This window comes from Euprymna scolopes, chromosome 39, assembly GCF_053919585.1.
Source record: "Euprymna scolopes isolate OS-2025 chromosome 39, ASM5391958v1, whole genome shotgun sequence".
Taxonomy (NCBI): Eukaryota; Metazoa; Mollusca; class Cephalopoda; order Sepiida; family Sepiolidae; genus Euprymna; species Euprymna scolopes.
In genome coordinates this window covers 58,213,434-58,237,716 of record NC_136520.1, presented here as the reverse complement: position 1 = coordinate 58,237,716, position 24,283 = coordinate 58,213,434, and the positions used below count along the sequence as shown (strand labels likewise).

The window sequence follows — 24,283 nt, the reverse complement described above, 5'->3', positions numbered from 1 at the left end:
AACCCGACATTGTAATATGGGACAAGAAGGAGAAGGAAGCAACCTTGGTGGAAGTTAGTGTCCCGAATGATGCTGGGTTAAACAGAGCTGAGAGGGAAAAGATTACTAAATACCAGGGTCTTATGTATGACATGAAAAGAAACTGGAACCTTAAGATCTCTATCATTCCAGTAATTATAGGAGCAACCGGACTTATGAAAAAGAATTTTACAAACTATCTTACAAATATACCAGGTAAACCAAGTGCAAAGGAGATTCAAACAATTGCACTTAAAGGGACGGTTAGAATCTTAAAAAGATCTCTCGGTTGGAGTGTCTAAAATAGCAGGTGTATGTTTGGCATCTGGTAGGATGCCCCATCCCTGGCTTAAACAAAATGATAAGAAAAATGAAAAAATATAGCAACCAATGAAAAACCAGAATCGCTCCATAAAAATATTGGATCTTTTAGAATTCCTGCACATAATTGTTTGTGTTAACACGCGAAAGATCTTTGCTCTTTTGTCTGCAAACTTTTAAAGTTCAAGACTTTTTGGTTTATTATCAGATTAGCTACCCAATGAACTCTTTTTCATCTCAGGACTTATACAGATTAGCTACCCGTTGGAAACTCTTCTGAAATTAAACATGACTTTCAATTCAAAAGATAGCATTAAAACGGGCAACATTTTGTGCCCTAAAATTTATATTCTATGTTGTCAGCACCATTTTTTAGTGCACATTTGCCAGAAATTCAATGGCACAGCTCTGCTTTTGCCACACATCCATAACAGGAATTGCTTTCTTAGATGCACGCCTTGTCAATATCTGCAACAGAGATTTGCTGATTTTTTTTTTTTTCTTTTTCCAAGGTAACAAACTGGATTCAGGAAAAGCTAAAGGTCGCATCTGAAGAATCTTACCGAGATTCAACAAATCTTCAATCAAAAATCAAGAAACATGCGGCCTTTGAAGCAGAACTGACAGCCAATCGTAACCGGATTGATGATATTATACAGGTAAATACACATTCACTATCTTTAAACTTTAGTTTCATCTTAACTCGTTGAATAATAGAACTGTATTTTTAGAATCACAATGCTGATATCAGTTGTTTATCAAGCCGGTTTCAGTTGTAAATCCATCTAAAAGGACTAATTTTTTGTTTTTTTTTACTGTACAAACCTTATTTGAGTGTGATTGAGCATATCAGAAAAATACAGACCTAGAAAAAATGTGCTTGATTCATTTATGATACTAGTGGCATTTACTCAGAATTGTTCATGTTATGAATGAAAGTCTTATTTTTTTTAATTTTGTAATTTTTTTTTTTTTGTTTCAAAGAAAAGTTAAAAATAACATTAACAATACTGGTGTGTTTTGTACAGCTTTGAAATGGCAAATGAATTTAACAAATCTAAACAAATTCCGTTTTATCTATATATATAAAAGGCAAAATGTGTGTGATCATTTCGTGTATGTCTTCAAAAGGCTTCTTTCGCACGCGCTCCCGGGGTTGTTACTATCGCTTAAAATTGTGTGTATGGGTCCTATATAATAATATCGAGGAATTAGGAAAGCGCGTAGCGTATAGATTTATTTACGTCGATTTTTACAAAATTATTGCTATTTTGGCTTCTCGCGTGTTGATTGGGCTTTTTAGTATAAATAAAATGAAACTAAACTCAAACGTTGGTCACTGAAGGGGCAACCCTTCATACCAACAGTTATTAATCCAGCTCCCATTTCCCACCTCTCGGTAGCTGGTCCCCCCCCCCCTCCCTCTCTCTCTCCACACTAAAAAACGGCGTTGTGCCTAATTTTCTCAGTGGGGAAGCAAATAAATAATCCTGGCCCTCTGTGGCCACGAGGAACAAGATCAAAGTGTAGTATCTGTTCCGACGGATGCTGCAAGCTATGACTAGCAAAGACCATATGTGGGGGTAACCCCACGTATCTGAACTTGGTCAATGTAAGGATCACCCTACAGACCACAGTTACTATCCAGCTCCCATTTCCCACCTCTCGGGAGCTGGTCCCCCCTTTCCCTTCCCCCTCCTTCTCTCTCCACATTAAAAAACGGCCTTGTGCCTAATTTGCTCAGTGGGGAAGCAAATAAATCCAGCGGCATTGCGCGCGAGACAAACTCAGATGCTTACGCTGCGTGACTTCTATTTGACCTTCTTAATTAGGTCAAACGGAAGCAGTAAAGTTAACTTTTATTACGCACGCCTGTTTTTATAGTTAGATAAAACACGTCTACGCTGTATGTCGCGGTAGCCCAATGGTAACATCGCACGTTTTTTTTTTTTTTTCACACATTAATTTCCAACTCAAGGGTACGGGTTCGATTCTCATACTTACCTACCAAAACATTTTTTTATTATTATTTTATTTTATTTTATTATGATCTCCCCCCCCCCCCCCCCCCCGTATTGATTTACCTCAAGACACCCGGGCATCGCCGGGTACCCCCCCCACCTAGTCTATATATATATATATAAAAGCGAATGTGTGTGTTTGTGTTTGTATGTCTCGCAAAAACTTTCGACAGAGCCGACGGATTTTCACAAGTTTGGTATCGTTTTGAAGCTCGACATCTTGGACGACAAATATCGAAAAATTGGCCAAAAACATTAATTCCTTCACCCTAAACTGAACCCTTTTCTACAAGAAATCGTTCCTTCATTTTCTCTCCTCCTGCTACTACGACAGTGACGTCATGTTTGACCTAGTTTAAACCACCTGCAAGTGTTTTTAAAGATTTAATTTTATTTGTTCTCAATTGTATGTCTCTTTGGCGTAGGGGTAACGTGTCATGCTTTTTTTTTTTTTCCACCTTAGCCTCGATGCTTCGGGTTCAAGCCTATCTTCCTACCTAAACTTTTTTCCCTCTTTTACACCTTTTTTTTCCTCTTTTTTTTTAGCGTTTGTTCGCTGTTTTGCTTTATTTTGTTGTTTTTTTCAATTTTTTTTAACATCATGTTTTTTTTTTTTTTATAATATTAAAACAGGGTCACCCTCTCCTACATACACACCTCCAAACACCCGGGCAACGCCGGATACCCCCGCTAGTTTATTTATAAATCTTACTAATATTTTTTAAAATTTAAATACATTATTCATTGAGTTTTGTTTTCGTTTTATGGGACAAAGAAAATCTCTAGTTTTAAAAATCAATTTTTTCGTATCCAAATACATTTCAGTCACTTTATATTCTATGGACCTAACCAATAATTCTTCCTAGTGACTCTAGATGAACTTGAAGAAAAATTTCAGGGATATCTAGATTGTAAAAAATGAAATTCTTATTGAAGAATTTTCTGTTAGCATATCTATATTATATTTCTCTTATTCTGTCTGTGTTTCCATTCTACTTTTTCTTGAAAACTACTGGGCAGATCTGATGGAAATTCTCTGTGACTTTTGTTATAAGGTGCAGCAAACTAAGTATTATGGTATCTAGAATGCAAAACTAAATAAAAAAAAAATAGAATTCAGTATAATAGTGAAATGAAACCAGGCCTCTAATAAAAAAATGAATAATTAATTAATACTCATTTTTTAAAGAAATATGCAAATTAGTTAACCTTCATGTAGTCACTCGTATTTGCTTTAATAATTTTTAAATAGAAAAAGTAGGCTTTTAATATCAATGTCATTACGAGGAAAAAAAACCTCATCTTTATGCGTATATAGATAGACTTTTAAACTTTCTATAATTTCTCCAGCTAGTTCTGTTGCATATAAGCACTCCCAGGGCATCGCTGAATTACATAAGCAAAAAGATTATTATTCCATGTGCTAGAATGTTTTCATCTTAAATTCTATGCAGTTATCCAGAATGTAGAAACTATGCATAAATAGAATTCAGTGTAATAGTGAAATGAAACAAATCATCCAATAAAAAAAATGAATACTTAATGCTTGTTTTTTTTTTTTTTTTTTTTTTAAAGAAATATGCAAATTTTGATCAAAATCCATTACATTATTTCCATTACATATTAATTGTGCCATGTAGACTGATGTCACCAATTCATGAATGGAGTAAGAGAGATAACTTTTATTTTATTAAAGAATGATTTCCTGTTTCATTCGCCTCCCTTGCATATACCCTCAATATTTTTTTTTACTTCAAACTAATTGAATTTGTTTACGAAAAAAAAAATTTTTGTACTGTCCTCTCTCTATGTGCACACTGAGGACCATGACCAGCAGATTGGGAAATTAATTTTACTGTGCATTGGATACTTACATTCCTTATAGTTTTGAAAGTTTGCACTTCAATATGAGCCTTTCTTAGGAGACTAAATATCGTTAGATGCAGGTGTGTATAGGTTAGCATCTTCAGGTATTTCAAACAAAGCCCAGCTATTAATCATGGTTTCATAATCTATTCAAAATGAAAGTTGGTTTAATTGACTTGGTTGATTGGATTAAGCATAAATTCAAGATTAAAAAAAAAAAAATTCATAACTTCTTTTCAATGTTTCATTTTATTTTCTATCTTGAAATTTGCTGAAAATGTTAAACGTTAAAAAAAAATTATCTTTGGAAAATGGTTACAAAAAATATGCCGCTTGCTTTATTTCTTGCTGCCCAAACAGTTCTGGTTGGAAATATTATGGGTAAATGAGTTGGTGAGTTTTTTTGTTTTTTTTTTATTCCCATTTTAATGATGGACATTTTGTTTTATTTCACACCACATTTTCTTATTTGTTTTTTTTTTTTGTTGTTGTTGTTGAATTTTTTCATTAAAAAACCCCCCAAAAAACTGTTTTTAAAATAACATAAATAGAAAATTGTTTATTTTTTTTTTATTCTGTTCTTTTCAGAAAAACTAATCTCTACTAATAAATACATTTTTTTTATCTGTAAATATGTAAACATGGCAGTTATTCAGAATCAGGGTAACCATTAACACTGATTCTTTGGTTCATCTCTTGCATGTTCAACATTGTGTTACACACACGCCCACCAAGTTATTATAGAAACATTAACGTTTGTAATCGTTATTCATTTTTTTTTGTTGTTGATCCATTTTTTTTTTTTTTTTTGTATGCATTTCTGTAATGATCCTTATAGTCTCAAGAATTCCTGTTTTGTCATTAAAACATTGGTGCTTATGCACTTTTGTTACCGTGCCATTTTTGAAAAATAGTATTTTCAAGTTAAATTCAAGTTTTACGATATCTTGCTTCCCAGTTGAATAAATAGCCTCCAAATCCAATGTAAACAAGTTCTTGTTGAACCATCCCCCATAAATAATCAAATTCTAGCCAATTTTCACCATTAACAATTACTATATTATGCTTCAAGTCTTTAAGTGGTGACTCCGAAGTAAAAAAAAAAAAACAAAAAAAAAAAAAAATCTTGCTTGCTCAGTATCTTAGCCATGACTCTTTTTTAATACAATTCAATTCTCCTCTTTTTAAATGAAGAGAGTGAAAGAAAGACAGACATGCATGCATAACACTTGAGCATTGTTTAGTTTTTGTAGACTTCGATGACGAGTTCCTTTGGGTTTGAACTTTCAAATTCTGCGGTCTCGGATCATTTTGATACAACCGCGTTTTGTAAACAACTGTCATCAAACATGGTTGATATATTCTGACATTTTGAAGATTATGTATGACATGTGCGCGTGTTTTCTCATGGAAACAAGTTTGGCGCAAGGACCCAAAGGTTCCCCCGAAAGGTCTCTTGCCCATAGTGCCACACTTTGTGCCACCATGAAGAAGAACAACAAATAACACCATTATTTGCTTCTGGGCTTTATTTAGTTTACTTGTTTCAGCAATGTACGTCTAGATTAACTGTAGTTTTCTGACCCACATCCACAAGAGTGATTGATTGACTTAAAAAAAGAATACATCTGCACAATTTGGCATATTCCTAAAATGCAGAATCAATCTTGCTTTTCTGTCACGTACTTCCTTCCATTGTGTTATATCCTGTGATATATGCAGAAATAAAAATCAGTATTAATTTCTTAGATTCGGTGTTTCTCACTCAGCAAAAGGATATCAACTGTTTTCATATCCAGTAAGAGCCGACCATTTGTGCAGCTGTTTACCGTCACTGACAATTCCTGTTGCTGCAGTTAAAAAGTTTTGAAAGAAATACTATACATTTTGAAATTTCTATGCAAAGCAAAGACATCAAATATGAAATAAATAAATGTATTTTTGCATGCTCCAAATTTAAATCACTTTTTTTTTTATTATTCCTGAATGTTTTCGGTTGAATGCAATTGGAAAATGAAATCTACACACGCCTATTTATAGTATAGGCTTTTTATTTATACAAACATGAATATGTGAAATAATTACGGAAGATGTTAAATCACAGATTAAAAGATAAACAAAAAAAAAAACACGTTATCCAAGTAAATGTATTGCATGTTAGAAAATGCATCACTGTTGTATAATTGTCACACCTGAAAAATTTTTTGTTGAAAAGTTGTTTTTTTAAACTTTTTATTTCATCTTTAAATAGTGTATTTACTCTGATAGCAATATTATGTTTAACTCACAAATTATGTTTGTTACATCACTCTAATTTTCGGGCATTTTCTAGTACTGCTAACAAAATGAAAAAGGTGATTAAAAACAAGCAAACAAACAAACAAATATATAATAAATACATGTTACCATAGGCAAGATAAGTTACTTTTCTACCTATCTGGATAAGGATTTTTGTGTTTAAACTTATTTTAAAGCGTTTATTTACTTTGAAACACAAGTAGTGCCAAGTCTCAAGTTTTAACTAAAAAAAAAAATGTCTGACATTAGACTGTCATCTGGGGGGAGTCTCGATAATCACTCAAAAAATCGAAAATAAAACAAAATATTGGTAAAAAATTTACCCAATAAATGTCACTGTGGTAGAGTAATTTATCTTGTCTTTGGTAACATTTATTTGTTATATATTTGTTTTTTTTTTGGTTGTTTTTTTACCACGTTTTTGTTTGTGGCTATGCTGGAAATTTATATTAATAATATTTCTTTTGAAATAATGTCTGTACTATATTAAAAAAAGAATGGCTATTTCTTCTTCCATAAAGATAATTTTCATTGGCAGCTACATATTCTTGAAATAAGATTAATGTTTCTTTTTTCTTTATTTAAAATTGTAGCAAATTTAAATTCTTTTAGAAAGAAATAAACATTTTCTATCATCTTATTGAAAAAATAATTGTTAGCTAAATATTTTTCAAATTAATAAAATAAATTACTTTTTTTTTTTTTTTTAATGTATTTAATATTATAGTGTTTTAATTGACTGGACAACATAGTTCGATTTTGGAACAATTAATTTGAAAATGGATAAGATTGGAATTGTCTAATGATATCAGATTAATCACTCATCTCTGCTAATCAAACCATCTTGTCAAGGGTGTGAGTTCCATATAGAACGTTGTGATTTGGCTTTCAAGTGCACTTGATGCATATTTTATTTTATTCAAACAATCTCATTTTTATGTGTGCGAAAGATGATGCGTACGTAGAAACATGAAATGCGTTAGTGTATTATTATATAAATCTTGATTATATCAAATTATGAAGCAAATGTTTGAACTATTTCTTTTCTGTTTTATTTTCAATTTCTTTTTTTTTTTTTTTTAAATGTTGTTGCATTACTAACTGTACCTATGCAGCGTTACTTAGGATGCAGTGAAGTCATTTTAGTTTTTAAATTTTCATTTATTTGCACATTTTTAAACTTAACGTTAAACCAAGGTAATACATTCTATATGTAATTTAAAATGAGTTATCCCCCTTGGTGATTTTTATTTTAAAAGTGAGCATTTTAAAAACTGCTTATATTAGCAGTCCTCTAGGCCAGGCTGAGTAATTATTTTAAATTGTCATAAAGTACATCATTATCAATGGCGTGGTACAGCAATAAAAAATTTTCACTTGTCAACTTAAATACTATTTAGGTCCAACTTTTGAAATCCAAGACACTTCATTTTATGTTAGATGAAAAATGTACTTTTTTAATTGATTTATTTATACAAACAAACAGTAATCAGGAGTTTTTTTTCTAATTGGTGTGATTCTTTTCTTTTAATCCAGGAAGGCAACAAACTTCTGAGCGATGATCATTATGCCAAGGAAGATGTGGAACAATCTCTCAAAGAACTGGAAATTTGTTGGAATCAACTTTGGGAGATGAGCAATCAAAAAGATAAGAATCTAAAAGATGCTTATCAAGTAAGTATCGCTCACAGACAATTGGTTTTGACTCTTGTCGAAATAAGTTCAACAACGAGCTGAGGCAAGCGATTATTTTGTAATATCAATTCTTAACGCAAACATCTTATTTCAGTCAATTTGAAGCAAAGAGAATGTGTCCACAATAGTTAAAGAAAAAAAGATTACAATATTTAGTATTGGAAGTCTATCAAAATCATATCTGAACCAAAAAAAAAGGCCTAACTCAAAAAGCAGTCCAGTTCTTTCTCAAACTTGACACAAAGGAAGCATGCAGGTACAGTTCTCTCTGCTAACTGAAGGCACTACAGGTTGGAACGAGAAAAATTATATATATATATATATATATATACATACAGGGTTGAACGATAAAGTTGTCGCCCTAAAGTAAACAACACTGCAGCTTCATTTTAAAACTTTTATTGAAAAAAATCAATTCAGGTAACTTGATTATTTAGTAGAGCTGACATCTATTCAATGTAGCCACCTTTGGTCTCAATTACCATCTTGGTATGGGTACGGAACTGAGAGCATGCCTTTTCCACAAGTGCTGACGGGAACTCCGCAAATGGTGGCAATCACGCTGACTTTGTTGTGGGAGGTCATGTTGGTGATGTTCTCGACATATGACCAAGCGAAGTAATCCAGCGGGTTCAGATCAAGGGAGGAGGAAGGGGCCAGAGAGACAAGTGCACAAAGTCGTAGCACTCCTTCTGAAGCCAAGTCTGGGTCTCTTGGGACTTGTAGGCCGGCGCTGAGTCCTGCTGCCACATCCAGGGTCTGCCAGCAGCTACCTGATTGCACCAGGGTATTACCACACGCTTCAGCATATCTAGGTACGCTTTGGTGTTGACTTTCAAGCAGACTTCAAAGATGTGAGGTGGCATGATGTAGCCTTCACTTGAAACCATAGCAAAAACCATAACCGTGGCCGGAAACATTGTTTTCATCACCCTGGGCACGTCCCTGTTATTTGTGGCAATCCAGCGATGCATTTTGAGGGTGCTGGCAATGGTCCTGTTGTCATAACTTGGATCAATAGAGAGCATGAGTTGTACAGCGGCGCATCTCCAATCTTGCTTGTTGAACATTTGTCATTTTCAGGCAAGATAGAAAGCTATCACTCTTGGGATTTGTACAAAACTGGCCAATTAGTAAATAGTCTGCAACAAAAAAAAAAAACGGTTTTCATCAAACAAATGGAATCATGCCGTCTTTTCTCGGACGACAATTATATCGTTCTACTCTGTACTAAGAAGGATGTTTTTTGCGTTAAATTTCACATGCACTTTTCTTTAAATCGGCTATAAAATATTAACAAGTAGGTAAACATTGAAATTGACATACCCAGTAAACAAGTGTGTATAAACTTGAATTAAAAGAAAATTTAATACTTTAATTTTTTGTTATTCTCTTTATCTTTCAAATCTATGATTGGCGATTTTATATTAGAATTTTGGAAAAATTGTTTTTATATTTTTGTTTTTCATTTATTACAATAACTTTTTCATAACAATATCCTTACTTTTCTCTTTTTTTTCTGCTTGTTTGTCTTTTATTGATAAAAAAGTACTTTTTTATGTTTTTTTTTTTTTTTTTTTTTTTTTTTTAAATTTTTTGTTGGATTTTAGGCAGTGAATGTGAACCGAGATTTGGATGATCTCCACACTTGGATGGATGAAGTTGAGAATCAGTTGATGTCCGAGGATCATGGAAAGGATTTGGCTGCCGTCAGTTTATTAATTAAAAAGAATCAGGTAAATTTTCCTTTTGATTTTTTTTTTTTAAACCTTATTTTTATGATCCTTGTATCCCTCCCACCACCACTCTTTCTTCTTTGCTCAGCCCATTCCTCTCTAGAAATACCTTTCTCACGCACACACACAACTCTAGTTGGCATACAGGGGAAATAATTCTGTGGAAAAAAAAAAAAATCACTTCTCGCTACATAATATTAAAAGATGTGTGTAAGTCTTGATAACATTAAATGATATAAATGATCATTCAGACTGAGATCCGAGTGTAGTATCTGTTCTGATGCTGCACAAGTTAATTTGTCTTAGTCAATGTTGGGGAAACCCTTTTATACTAAAGCAATTTTTATTTTTGCTTACTGCCAGAGTGCCCCTTTTTGGAGAGCTGCTTTTCCCCTACATTAAAAATGACCTTGTGTCACATATTGCTCTTGTGGGGAAGCAATTAAATACCAATAATCTTCTTTTTTTTCTTTTAACTATTTACATCTGGGGTTATGCTGATTTAAAAAAAAAATAAGAGAAATAAAATTTAATATCAACTTTGTGGGGGTTTATTGTGTATTTTCCAGGTTTTAGTTAGACATACAAACATACCTTCATCCTTTACATAATAGATGGAGATTTTGTATTTGTCTAAAATTGAATTATACTATTCTATTATACCATCTGTTCAATTCAGGGGAAGTACTCTATTGTCAAGAAACCATCTTCCCAGGCTTTATCTCATTTTGGGTTGCAATGGCATATATACTCGCTTAAGATACTATAGGTATGACAATAATTTTCGACACCCATAACAAAAAATGCAAGTAAAATCTAGTAAAATGAAATTAATTCACTATAATTTTTAATCTATATTGAAGAAGTACCTGGGTTTATTTGATTTGCGGTTTGCAGAAAACTAAAAACTTTAATGGTGGAAGCGAATTTTGATATACATGAAATAAGTGTCTGCTGCAATTATAGTTACCAGTAAAGAGAGCTGATGTCATTTCTGGTGACATTAGTCAGCCTTTTTTTCGGTTATGTATGAAATACAATGTAAATGTTTAAAATTATACAGAAATAACATAATTTTTAAGAAATTTATGACTCCCATTTAAAAAAAAACAAAAAAACGCTGAGTTCAACCAGACAGAATCAATTATTTTGGTCAACTTTTCGATATCTTTTTTTCTGAGAGTTTGATCTTTCTAATGATACCAAGTTTGTCATTGTTTGATGCATCTGTTGAAAGGTTTTAGCAGATATAAAAACATACATACATACATACATACATACATACATACACATAAACAGACAGGTGAGATTTATATAATAGAAAACAGGCCACACTAAAGATTAAAAATATAGGGAAAGAAAACTTAGTACAAATATACATCATATCTTGTTAAAGTTTTTGTTTAATTATTAGCCAAGTGAAATATAACAGTAAAAGTTTTGCCTTTGGCTTGAAATTATTATTCACATTTTATTTCAGTTTATATATATATATAGTTCAGTTTTTTCTTTTCTTTTTTTTTTTTTTTTAAATGTCTGTCAAAAAATTAATGAAATTGTCAATTATTTGATTTTTGAGAGAATTTTAAAGTTCATGTTCATATTTAAATTCATATTTATTTCAATTTTTATGTCAGAATATGTAGAAATAACGTGGTTGAAAATTAAAAAAAAAAATAGTGCAAAAATATTTTAATCACTTTTTTTTCTTCATATTTTACTAAAAGCGTCTGAAACAAGACTACGATAATCATTTGGTTAAAGTAAACGATCTTTTGGAACAAACGAAACGATTGGACGAAGAGGAACATTTTATGAGTAAAGATCTCCAAGAGAGAGCACAAGAAACATCGGAACGGTAAGTAATTATGTTCTATTCAAGTGTTGTTTTCATCTACTACTGTTCATTCTGCAGAAAAAATTCTCAAAAAAAAAAAAATATGCATAATTCACTGGATGCTTGCAAATAAAAAGATAAAAGGTAAATAAATAAAAATAAAAATTTGTTCGCACTCATTCTTGCCAACTCCTGACTTCAACTATACTTTTCTTTGTCCATTCTCTCTCGGCTGTAAAAAATACTTATCCGTGCTTTCCCATTCATCATTTTCATAGCCATCACTGTCCTCATATGCAAATTAATGCTATGTGTATATTAATAAGTTGTATATAGATGAAAGTTTTTCCTTTCTCTTTCTGTTTTTGATTTCATCACCCGACAGCATAGACAGAGGTGCTGTCACTTGTGTAAGTCACGTTTTGTATTACTTTCGCCCCCATCCCCTCCCTATGATGTCATCATCACAAATAGAGAGAAGTGTTAGCTGTTAAACACAAATAAAATCACAAGTTCAAAATCATAAATTCGCAAACAAAACATTTTATGTATGTTAAAATGGAAGTTTACATGGAAGGAAAACAAAGAATGTTTGCTCATATTTTAGAAAAAAGGGAAAATCGTTAGTTGAGATATCGAAGTGAATGAAATTAAGATTTAAAATAATAATAATAATAATAATAAATATTTGTCTGAACTCTTTCTTGCCAACTCCTGACTTAAACTATAATTGTCACCGTCTGTCCTATCTCTCTCAGCTGTCTAAAGAAAAAAAGACTGGTCCGTGCTTTCCCATTCGTCATTTTCACAGCCATCACTGTCCTCATATGCAAATTAATGCTATATGTATATTAATAAGTTGTCTATAGATAAAATTTTTTTTTTTCTTTCCTTCCTTGATTCCATCACCAGAAAGGATAGAGATGCCGTCGTTTGTGAAAGTCACATATTCATAGAATTATGTCACTGATTTAATTTTCATTCATGACAATCTAAACAAAAAAATATTGACTTTTAAAGGGTACTCTGGATTTACTCAAAAATAAGAAATATCCCTCGTCTAAAAATATTTTTCCTTCTCAGATTGAGGACAGAACAGTTACTATGCTTTGATTCCAATCTGACAGCTGAGAAAAAAAAAATGGGGTTGTGCAACCTTTGCTTGAGTAAACTTATTACACAGGAATCTTTTCAGAATGTATCCATTGTCTCTTGAGTCAGAAAGCCTTCTATGCTTACTTTGGCTATCATTGTCTCGTATGAAAAAGTAACAAATTGCCGAAGATTACAATTGAGATAAAGCCTAATATATAAAGTAAATTCAGTTTCATTATTGCTTCTTTGCCATCGATAGCTTTCTTCCTACAAAATTAATGCTTGATTCTCATTTACCGGTTCTTTTGGTGAACCGATGTGATATGTTATGAAAAATAAAATATAATTCGATTTATTCCTTTGAATAAAATACTTTGGGTTGGAATTTTTTTTATAATGAGCATCATTTATAAAACTATGTAGTTTATTAATGTGCATGGCAGTTGTGTAATTGGTTATGTTTAGAGTGAGGGAAGGGGGGTAGGTGTGAAATTTATCGACTGTCACTTTGGACTAGGCAATTGGTCAGCAGTTGATGGATAGTCTGTCTTTTGCTGTTCAGGCCTATTAGCTGTCTATTATCATAGTACATGAGAATAGCTAGTGAAGCTCGCTGGATGATTAAAAATAAAGAGAGCAGATAATGTAAAGTCAGTCTCTTCATCCTTTCTTCATCATCGAAAATAAATATTTAATTCTGAGTTTATCTTGTGTATCATTGCAGAATGTTAAGAAAAATAAAATGTAATTTGATTTAATTCCTTCTAATAAAATACTTTGGCTGTGTCGGAATTCTTTTTTGATGAGTGCCCCTTTTTAAAAAAGGGGGCCGTAACTCTGTATTCATCCATACAGAGTTACTTTTTTTGATTGGAACAAGAAATACTAAAAACAGTTGCAAATCGATATGCACAGTTAAAAAAAAAAGAAAAGAAAAAAACAGTTGCAAATAAATACAGAATTGTTTTCCAATAAGTGTAGTTTTAAAAAAAGGGTACATAACTCTGGATTCATCCATGTTTTTTTTTTTTTTTTTTGTTGAAACAACAATATTAATTAAAAAAAAAAAAAAGAAAGATGAAAAAAAAAGCAAAAAAAAAAATTTGCAAATAAATACAGTATCAGGTAACATCTTTTTAGATGAAGCTAGTTGATAATACCAACAAAGGAAGTTTTTTTTTTTAAATTTTAAAGTTACCACTTATCAAGGCCAGGGGCTACTCAAGGACAAGGCCTATTACATTAATGGTAAGACAGCTCAATGATGATCAGTAATGGTAGAACTTGGGTAGGGCTTAGTTATTTAAGAGGATAGACCAACAAAAACTTATTTACATTGGACTTGAAAATGACCAAGTCAGTATTTTTGTTCCACAGACAGACATTTCTAGGAAATAAACTCTGCTCATCAAATTTATGTTTAGCTTCAGGCATGGATACAGAGTAAGGGAAATTGTTGATGGTTGTTGTAGCTAAACAAATATTTGTTACAAACATTTTAAAAGGAGGGAATATAGATTGGAGCTCAGTCGAGCACCTGCCATGAAAGTAATAGAGTACAGAACGTCTCTTGTGTGAGAAAGAGGGAGAAGGTAGTCAATAAACTCATTGTCCACTAAATTACAGAGATGGTTTTGGCATTCTTAGGAGTTCCTCCCAAAATCTTTTATTTTATTTTTTTACAAAGGGATCACCACCTATCAAGGCCTGGAGGCCACTCGAGGATACAGGTTAATGTTTGTGCGGTAGTCATTGGGGCAATAGCGTAGTAATTGTTAGTAGTGGAAATTTGGTATAATTTGATTATTCAAGATGACCGTTCAATAACTTGTTGAACTTTTTTTTTCTTTTTTTTTAAATAATGTTGTAGTCAGCTGGAAAGCAAACCAGCAGAACATATCTTAAAAAAAAAACAGCAGAACATATTTAAAAAAAAAAAAAAAAAAGTTCAACAACTTGTTTATATTAAACTTTTTTTTTTTTTTTTTAAATAATGTTGTAGTCAGCTGGAAAGCAAACCAGCAGAACAGAGTTTCATGGGCAGGTAGTTCTGGGAAAGAGGCTTTGTTCATGAAATCCACGTTCAGGTTTAAGCACTGATAGAGGTTGAAGGAAATTATTAATAGTGGTTATAGCTAGCCAAGTTCTTTTTGTGAAAGTTTGACAAGCAAGAGTCTATAAATTGGTACTCAGACGAGCATGTTCCATAGGCAAAGTGGCTGCATTAAAAGAATGGATGAGAGTTCTTGGATTTGTAGATGAAGAAGAATTAATCAGTTGGGAATGGAAGACCAATTAAGACATGAGCAGAAGTGGTGAACTTTTTTTTACATTTTCACCCCAAACAAGGCACATTGCCACTTTGGTGTAGGGGGCTACTATCAGGGACATAAGCTACTGGGGTACTATGTAGGGAGTTGGGCAGTAAGATGTCGGTTCACATTACACTTGAACTTCTGCATGTCAGTACAGTTGGGGAAGCAGGGAGCCGGAATTAGATATGTGTTTGTTTTCCTGTCGTGCCTGTTATAGAGCGTGGTGTCATCAGCATATATACCCATTTCGGAGGCACTTTTGTCGGGGAGGTCATTTATGAATATTAGGAATAGTAATGGTCTAAGGATAGACTCCTGGGGCACTCCCGCATTTTACATCATATTGTTTAGATGTACGACTGTTGAGGACAACCTGGATTTTTTTTTCTTATCTAAGAAGAATTTAATTATGTTAAGTATTCTTCCAGTGATACTGTATGATCTGATTTTCCTGAGAAGACCTTCATGCCATACCCTGTCAAAAGCCTTAGATATATCTAGAGCTATTGCTCTACCCTCCTTTGCTTTGTCCAGTGAATGGTATATATGTTCAGAGATTACAGTTAGGATATCTGCTGTGGAACGAGCTTGCCTAAATCCATATTGTTGGTCAGTCAGAACTTTAGAGAAAGAGTGATAAAGACCTAGCCAGAGACAGGTTGGTTTGGAAGTCAATTTGTAAAAGCTGTCCAACAGATGCCAGTATTTTAAATGGAGGTTAAACAGAATATGGTGATGCTGACTGTAAACATTTTTGTTTTTATGTTTCAGCTATGAGTCGTTGACTGACCCGTTTAATATTAGAGCCGAAAATCTGAATGACACACTCTGTCTCTACCGTTTTTATCGAGATGTTGAATATGAACTGCATTGGATTAACGAGAAGAAACCAATTGTGGAATCGAAGGATTTGGGAAATTCTCTGCAGGAAGTCCAAAACCTTTTCAAGAAATTCCAGGTACGATTAAATATTTTCTTATTGATTGGATATTAGTTATGTCTCCTTCTCTTCTACCTTTTTGAATAACCAAATTATTTTTTTTAATAACTTTCGATTCTTGTTCAGAGTTTACCCTATATTTAAAAAAAACAACAATAAAGAGAACTCCGTATGATGTACGAACCTGTGACAAAATGAAAATAATCATATTCCCAAAATTACATAAATGTGATCAAGTAGTTTTATTTAAAAAAAAACAAATCCTTTTTAAGGGATTAATAGAGGAATTTGTAGGCATTACAACAAAAATCTTGCAAGTTTGAATTATTGTTGAGTTATCTTTTGTTTCTTGAGATTGTTTCTAAAATGATGAACGAAACGGTCGCTCCTTGGTTACTCATAAATTTGATTTCTTAGTTAAAAATATTTGATCAATTTATGTGGTTTTTCGAAGATATTTTTGTTTTGTCTCAGATTTTTCTTTAATTTTGTTTTTTAACATCGAGGGAATTCAGGACAAGAACCCAACTTTGTTTTTTTTTTTTTTTTTGTGGGAATATATCGCAACAAAGTTAAAGAATTAGAATCGTTCATGTGATTTATTGTTGACCGTTAATATGTTAAAATACGAATCACGTCTCAATGTTTGACTGACGCAGTGTAGCGTGAGAACAGTTGATTCAATTTACTTCCAAAGGTCATTCAGAGGTCAGTTATATTACTTTTGCTAAATGTTGGGCTCCTGGTAATTTGGTCTTTCTAAGAATGCGGAGGAATAACGGCGCTATGATTTGATGAATTTGTGAGGGTTGTGTCTTGAAAGTTTTGATTCCCTACTGTTGAGACTGAAGGTGCCCCGACTTGAGTCAACTTTGCATTGCCACTGCCTACGATGTTATGGACATGTTGAGTGAAACTCTGGTTTGGTAAATGGATGTGTACATATGATGTAGGGGTTTCTAGGTGGGGGGTGGGGCAGTTTATTCCTCCTTTTGATACCCATTTGTTGTTTGGTTTCATTCTGCCCACACAGCATGACATCAACTCTTGTGCTTTCTTTTTGCAGGCTGTAGAATCTGAAATCATTGCCCACGAGCCCCTGATTGAATCCGTTGCTGCCTCAGCTCGTGACATGGTGAAAAACGATCATTCAGAAGCGGATCAAGTTCAGTCACGGATTGCTGACCTTCTGCAAAAACTACAGCAGCTTAAAGAATGCTCTTCAACACGCAAAATCAAACTGCAAGATTCTATGGAGGCTCAAAAGGTAACTATAACCTCATTTAGTAATTTTTTAAAAAAGAAGCGTTTTGATATGCAGCCATACATTGTATGATACACGATCCTTTCAATGTGCAGTTTGTGTATGAGACTAAAGCATACAAGAGGTCTAGTTTCGCACAAGGTCCGTTGGATGTGCGCCAGTTTTAGTCTCACACAAGGTCCGTTGGATATGCACCAGGTCTGGTCTGGCACAAGGTCCGTTGGATGTGTGCTAGGTCTGGTCTGGCACAAGGTCCGTTGGATGTGCACCGGGTCTAGTCTCGTACAATGTCTTTTTCTAATATGACTGGTGCTTAACTTTGATTGTCATGTATATGACATTTAAATTACATTCAGTGGTGTCACCCCAATTTGGGAAATTTAGGTTGTATGTAGTCATTTAACCATTATTCACAGGTTTCCCCCACAGAAGAGACGTTGTGAGCCTATCTCTGCTCTATCATTTTCATGAGCTCCAATCTATGGTCACCCCACCCCTTGCCGAACTTTCACAAGAAAAAACAAAAAAACATTTGACTAGCTACACCCACTATCAACAATTTCCTTCATTCTCTATCTGTCTAAATCTAAATGCAGATTCCATGAACAAAGCTTCTTTCCTAGAACTGCTCGCCTTTTCCGCTTGCTTACTTCTCATCCGTCTACAATATCGTGGTTTTTAAGTCCAATGTAAACAAATTCTACCCAACTTACACCATTAACAATTACTACACTACCACCTTACTTTATCCTCAAGTGGTCTTCGGCCTTGATAATTAATGATTCCCTTGTATATAAAAAAAAAGTCAACCTTGACTCGGAATTGATCCCATTATCTGGATTAATGAATATGTCTTCTTCATTGTATGTCATTATTTGTGATATCAGAAAAACGCAGCAAAAGCCAGAAGTTTTGGTTACACAATGGTTCAATTAATAATTTAACAAACAATATTGTAATAATTGAATCCTGTTTTTTAGAAAAAAATTCAACAGGCATGAAATGAAAGCTTGCTGGGCAAATCCTGTGTAGTTTGTTGTAAATTTTTGTAATGGTGTAAAGAAACATAGCAATAAGTGCCCATGGTTGGCACTGGTGCGTGAACCTTGGATCCTTCCGACACAAGAATAATACAATTATGCAAATTAAGGTGCTACTGGTAGTCCGAGATGGCAGCATAAAAAGCTGGATTTTTTTTTTTTTTGTTCAACAGTAGTTTTTCATTTTTGAATGCTGCCTCGTTTGCATGTAATTTTATTGCTGGGTTGAAAGAAAAAAAAAAAGAAAATGGCTGCTGCTGCTACTTATTTGAAAAAAGTGAAGATTTTGTCATGGGAAAAAAAAAACACACACAAAATAATCCTACTTGAGTGTGCATTTTATTTTAAACTCAAAAGAATTTATGTGACTGAAATAGGAATTGATTTCTTAAATATATTGTTTGGTCAGAAAAAAATTATAGATAATCTTTCATAAATGTAACTTATTTTAAGTGTAAGTATTTTTATAAAATTTTAATGAGTTGAGATTTATGTTTTTTTTTTTAAGAAATTTAAGATTAGTCTTTATTTTAAGCATTAAGCAAAACTATTAGATGTTGGAACTCACATCCTTGACGTTATTCTCGTGTTGCCTATGCACTGTTCCAACATTTCAAAACATAACCGTTGAGATACAGCGCACGGCTCTTTACAGACTTTTCTTTCTCCAACTTTATAATATGGCAAGGAAGAAAAGAAAAAAAAACAATATACTGAGGATTTTTTTTTTTTTACAGTGATCACCACTTATCAAGGCCCGGAAGCCATTCAGGGATAAGGGTTATTGCAAGTACATTACGTTAGTGTGGAGATTAGATGAAGTGTTTACTTAAGGGGGCGGTTTATTAGGAATTTGTTAGCATTGGACTTAAAGACATCCAAGTTGTAGTCCGGTGGGAAGCAGGCAGACGGAACAGAGTTCCACAGGCATGCAGTTCTAAGAAAGAAGCTTTGTTCATGGAATCCGCGTTTTGATTTAGGCACAGATATAGAGTGGGGGAAATTTTTCACAGTGGATTCAGCTAGACTGGTGTTTTTCGTGAAAGATTGGCGAGGGGGGACCAGAGATTGGAGTTCAGACGAGCACCTGCCATGGAAATAACGATAAAACAAGGATAGGCTCGCAACGTCTCTTCTGTGGGAGAGAGGTTGCAGGGTAGAGAAAAGGGCATCCCCACTAAGCCACGAAGTCTATTTTGTACTCTGTCAAGGCAGGATAGGCTGTTTTTAGCAGCTCCTGCCCAGATATGGCAACAGTATTCCATCCTTGGACGTACTTGGCTTTTATATAGAGAATTGCATCAGTAGTGAGATATCTTCTGGAGCGGTAGAAGGATCCCACCATTTTTCCAGCGACCTTGGCAACAGACTTGATGTAAGTGTTCCATTTCAGATCAGGTGTAAAGGTCAAACCCAGAAGCTTGTCAAAACATGGGGCCTCACCCAGACGAGAGCCATCCATCATGGATGGAGTATAGCTCTGAAATATATTTGTTATAAATTTCAAAAAAGTAAAATATTTGTTTTCCTAATCTTACATTGTGATTTGGTTTTCAAGCGCACTTGGTGCATATTTTATTTTAAATAATTTGTTTTAATACTGTTTTCTATTTTATTTGCAGAGTTAAAAAAAAAACAAAAAAAACAAAAGCTAATTATTTGGGTAGTTTGTTTGAAAACATTTTTATATTTCATCATTCAGATTTGAATTTTTTTTTTTTTTTTTTAAATTCTGGTTTTAGTTTTGAATTAAATTTTCAAAATCTTAATTTTTAAGAAAGAACAACAAAACAAAGAGTGAAAAAGATTTTTTGTGTAGATCCGGCAAAAAATTACTGTTAGTTGTAAATGTAACTTATTTTAACTGTTAGTATTTTCATAAAATTTTAATTGACTGAGATTTTTATTTATTTATTTTTTTTAGAAATTGAAAATCATTATTTGTTTTAAGCATTAAGCAAAGCCATTAGAGAAGCCATATGAAATATTTTATTTTTAATCTTAAGTTTTTGTTCTATTTTGCTGAATTTAAAAAAAAAAAAAATCTTGTTACTATAGATTACACATAAAACATTGTTTTTTTCATCAATTAAATTTTATTTTTTGTTCGTTTTTTTGTTTTTTTTGTTTTAGTTTTACAGCGAAATAAATGAAGCTGAGGCTTGGATGAAAGAAAAGATTCCCTTGTTGACGAATTCCCACCTGGGACATGATGAAGATTCTGTGCAGGTATATTAAAAAGATTGCAATGTTTACAAGTTTTTCTAAAAGTCAAAGTATCAGGTTTTTCTTTGTGTTTTTAATTGATATTCCAGAAAAAATATTAAACATGTATACATGTGCATATATATATATATATATATATATATATATATAAAATATATTTTAGTCATCGACATACAGATCTGTTTCGTTGTTTCACAACTCATCAGTGCTGCTAGACTAACACCTATCCCAAGCCGGGGATCGAACCTAGAACCGTCGTGATGACAGTCGGCAGTTCTACCCCCTGACTACGGAAGCGGTGGCCGCAAATTAATCTGTCCGAATGTCTATTTAAATAAACATCTGTCCGCCGCTCGTACAGGGCTCAAACGTTTGTTTGTAAACAAACCGCGAGCTTCGCATTTTTTCAGCTAAATTAAGTGGCGAGTGAGATTATTTACGATAGTGCTCAACCCATATATATATATATATAATGTATGTAGCTTAAAGGATATTATGGTAAATCCATATGCGTATACAAGCACTTGTGCATAATGGTATGTTAATGTGCAGTAATGTATGTATGCATATTTATATTGACACATGTATATGTATTTACATGTGACAATGTATCTACATGCTCTAATATATATTGTGGCCACAAAGGTCATTCAGGCTATACACTAAAACAAAAAAAATGTTAGAAACCAGTGTCTACCAAAGTTGTATCTGCTCAAAGGAACTGACTCACAACATGGAGCCACTATTGGCCAATAACTGCTGAGCTTCCAAGATCCAAACGTGATATCCTTATAAAGAAACAAGAACTAGAACAACAACCTCGATCACAAAACTGGATACATTTTGGACAAGATTGTCTTATGGAATTTATTCAATCTAACATTAGTTTTTGATCTTGAAGTAGTATTTTTAAAAAAAATTGTTTATCTCCTTACATCAAGTGGCTTAATGCCTTATCTGGAGCGATTTGCATAAAAAAAAAAAGAAAAGAAGAATGTTCTCTCTTCATAATTCAGCAGGTTGACATGCTATTAAACCTAATCAATAAATCCATCTCCATAATTCTGAATGCATATTTTAGTCAATTTATGCTCTTCTAATAGTTAAACCTGTTCTTGTGTATTTCTTTACTGTTTTTAGAGTTTGCTGAAGAAATTGGATGCCCTTGATCGAGACATTGATAATTTTGGTCACAACATTGGTGAGTTGGCTGCAATCCGACAAACCCTGGTCGATCGGGAACATTATGATGCTGCAAATATACAAAGGCAACAGGTAACTGAGGAATAAATGTTATAACAATTGTCTATGGATCACGTTGTTTTTATAAATGTTTTCAGATATTTTGAAAGACTAAACTCTTATTGAAACTTATGTTCTCTAAACAAATTTATAACACACAAACATTGACTTATATATATATATATATAATATTTCATGGTAAACAACTGATGATCCTTTTAAGAACATAGGTACGATTGTTTAAGTAAAACTATTCAGCGATACAAGAGATTAATTGACTTGCTGACAAAATAATGTCCCAACAAAGGACAGTTTTTAAAAAAATATATTTAAAGCTTTTAAAGAAACTTCAAAGACTCTATATATATATATATAGAGAGAGAGAGAAAGAGAGAAAACTTTGCAAGGATGAGATATAGGTAAAATATTTTTGCTTATTTTCTTTTCCTTTTATGGGAAATGGTTTCGATAATGTTTCATTGTTAAAGTGTTTTTTATTCAATAAGCCTGACGAAAGGTTGTTTTTGTAAAAAAATTTTCAAACGACATAATGTTTGAATTTGTCCGACTAGTCTTGAAATAATTGTAACTAACAATGAAATACACTATTTGTTGCTATCAATCCATTCCTTGATGTCTTGGTTTTTGTTAAAACAATGTATGAATGCTCAATTATGAAATATGATAATTTTTGTAGCTTACAGTTTAAGTCATCTCTTTTTGGCTTAGAACTTATTCTTATATGAACAATTACTGAATATTCAATTATATAAACCCAGTAAAATTCAGAATACTATAAATAAGACATATATATATATATATATATATATATATATATATATATATATATATATATATATTAGGTTTGTACAAATATGTTTTTTTTTTACATTCGACTTCATGTCAAAAAACGACATTTTTGCACCAAGCTAATATATATAATGAATTAGATCTAAATTATAAATACATACTCAATATCGGGGCATCACATTCATGAAGCGAACAATTATTCTTACCTAGCATTAAGATAAATGCTTTTCTGTATAAATAGTTGCCTGGTGTTAACAGATCAGTCTGTCTGAAGATATTGGGTTCCTGACTAAAATGCACAAGACATTTTTTTTTCTCCTTTTCCAAACTCCTATTCTACGAAGCCACAAACAAAAACAATTTTTCCCTACAAAACAATTAAGCTAAATACCATGAATAAATATTTAAAGATACAAATATCTTAAAGTATAAAAACTTTTTCGAAAGTAATTGAACCTGAAAAGGGGTTTATATTTTATTGAAATCCATTATTGAGATGAGTATTATTTATTAATTTATTTATTGCGGACTATTATCCTCATTTTTTTTTTAGTTGTTTCACAACGTTTCGGCCCACTATTCTTCTGGCCTTCGTCAGGTGGTGAAGATAGCGGTTTCAATCTTACCCAAAGCCGGCCAGAAGCTTACTTGGCCAAAATGTGGTGAGACGACAACAACTCTGGAAGGCAGTAATTGCTGAGGATGCAAGTAGGAGATTCAGAGTTTCTATCCCGTCCCGGTTATCACCTGACGAAGGCCAAAGGAATAGTTGGCCAAACACCAACTAAAAAAAGATGAGGATAATAGTCCGCAATAAATAAATTACTGAAAAGGGTTGATATGCCATAAAATAAAGCAACCAAACACCATGAATAAATATTTGAAAATATAAAGAACTTGAAACTGAAAACTGTTTTCTAAAATTACTGGATTTAAAAGTGTGATATGCTATTAAAAAAAAAAGAAGAAAAAAAAGAGAGCCAACCTACTATATAAATAGTTGAATATGTTCAGTTGTCATTATTAAAAATAAAAAAGATAACATTTAGTAGATATATCTATGTATGTACAGGCCTTTCTAAGACCATAAATATTTTCAAAATATCTTTTCAGGAAAAAGTTGAGAAGATGTATAGCAATCTTCAGGATCTGTTGTCCCAGCGGAGAGTCCGACTGAATGAGAGCAAGCAGTATTTCGACTTCATGCGTGACGTTGAGGAAGTGACCAATCGTATCAATGAGAAGGCTACAATTGCTACCAGCACTGATTGTGGTCAAGATTTGGAACATGTGGAGGTCAGTGATTTGCTGCTTTTATTTATTTATTCAGTCTTTCGATTTCAGATTATAATTTCCTTTAACTTTTTTCTTTTTTTATTTTATTTACTCGCTAATGTTGAATATTGAGTTGAGACGCCACTATTAAAATCAAAGGTGTGCACACACGCACATTCCAGAAGGACTTTGATCTACATTCTTGTGTACCATAAAAAGATGAACTGAATTGGAACTATCACCAAAAACAAAGAAAGGCTTACATCCCAGGTCAGATAGTTAGA

At 32.8% G+C, this 24,283-nt stretch overlaps 1 protein-coding gene across 3 annotated transcripts in view; it reads left to right on the top strand.

Moving 5' to 3' along the window:
* Window positions 1–24,283, top strand: part of LOC145263789 (spectrin beta chain-like) — a 532,547-nt gene that overhangs the window by 430,609 nt on the left and 77,655 nt on the right. For all 3 annotated transcript variants that reach the window (XM_080120846.1, XM_080120847.1, XM_080120845.1), the window contains exons 65-73: window positions 852–998; window positions 8,061–8,198; window positions 9,830–9,955; window positions 11,683–11,813; window positions 15,974–16,160; window positions 17,209–17,409; window positions 20,580–20,675; window positions 21,813–21,947; window positions 23,838–24,020. In XM_080120846.1, the coding sequence (XP_079976972.1) occupies window positions 852–998; window positions 8,061–8,198; window positions 9,830–9,955; window positions 11,683–11,813; window positions 15,974–16,160; window positions 17,209–17,409; window positions 20,580–20,675; window positions 21,813–21,947; window positions 23,838–24,020 (1,344 nt within the window). The remainder of the gene's footprint in view (window positions 1–851; window positions 999–8,060; window positions 8,199–9,829; window positions 9,956–11,682; window positions 11,814–15,973; window positions 16,161–17,208; window positions 17,410–20,579; window positions 20,676–21,812; window positions 21,948–23,837; window positions 24,021–24,283) is intronic.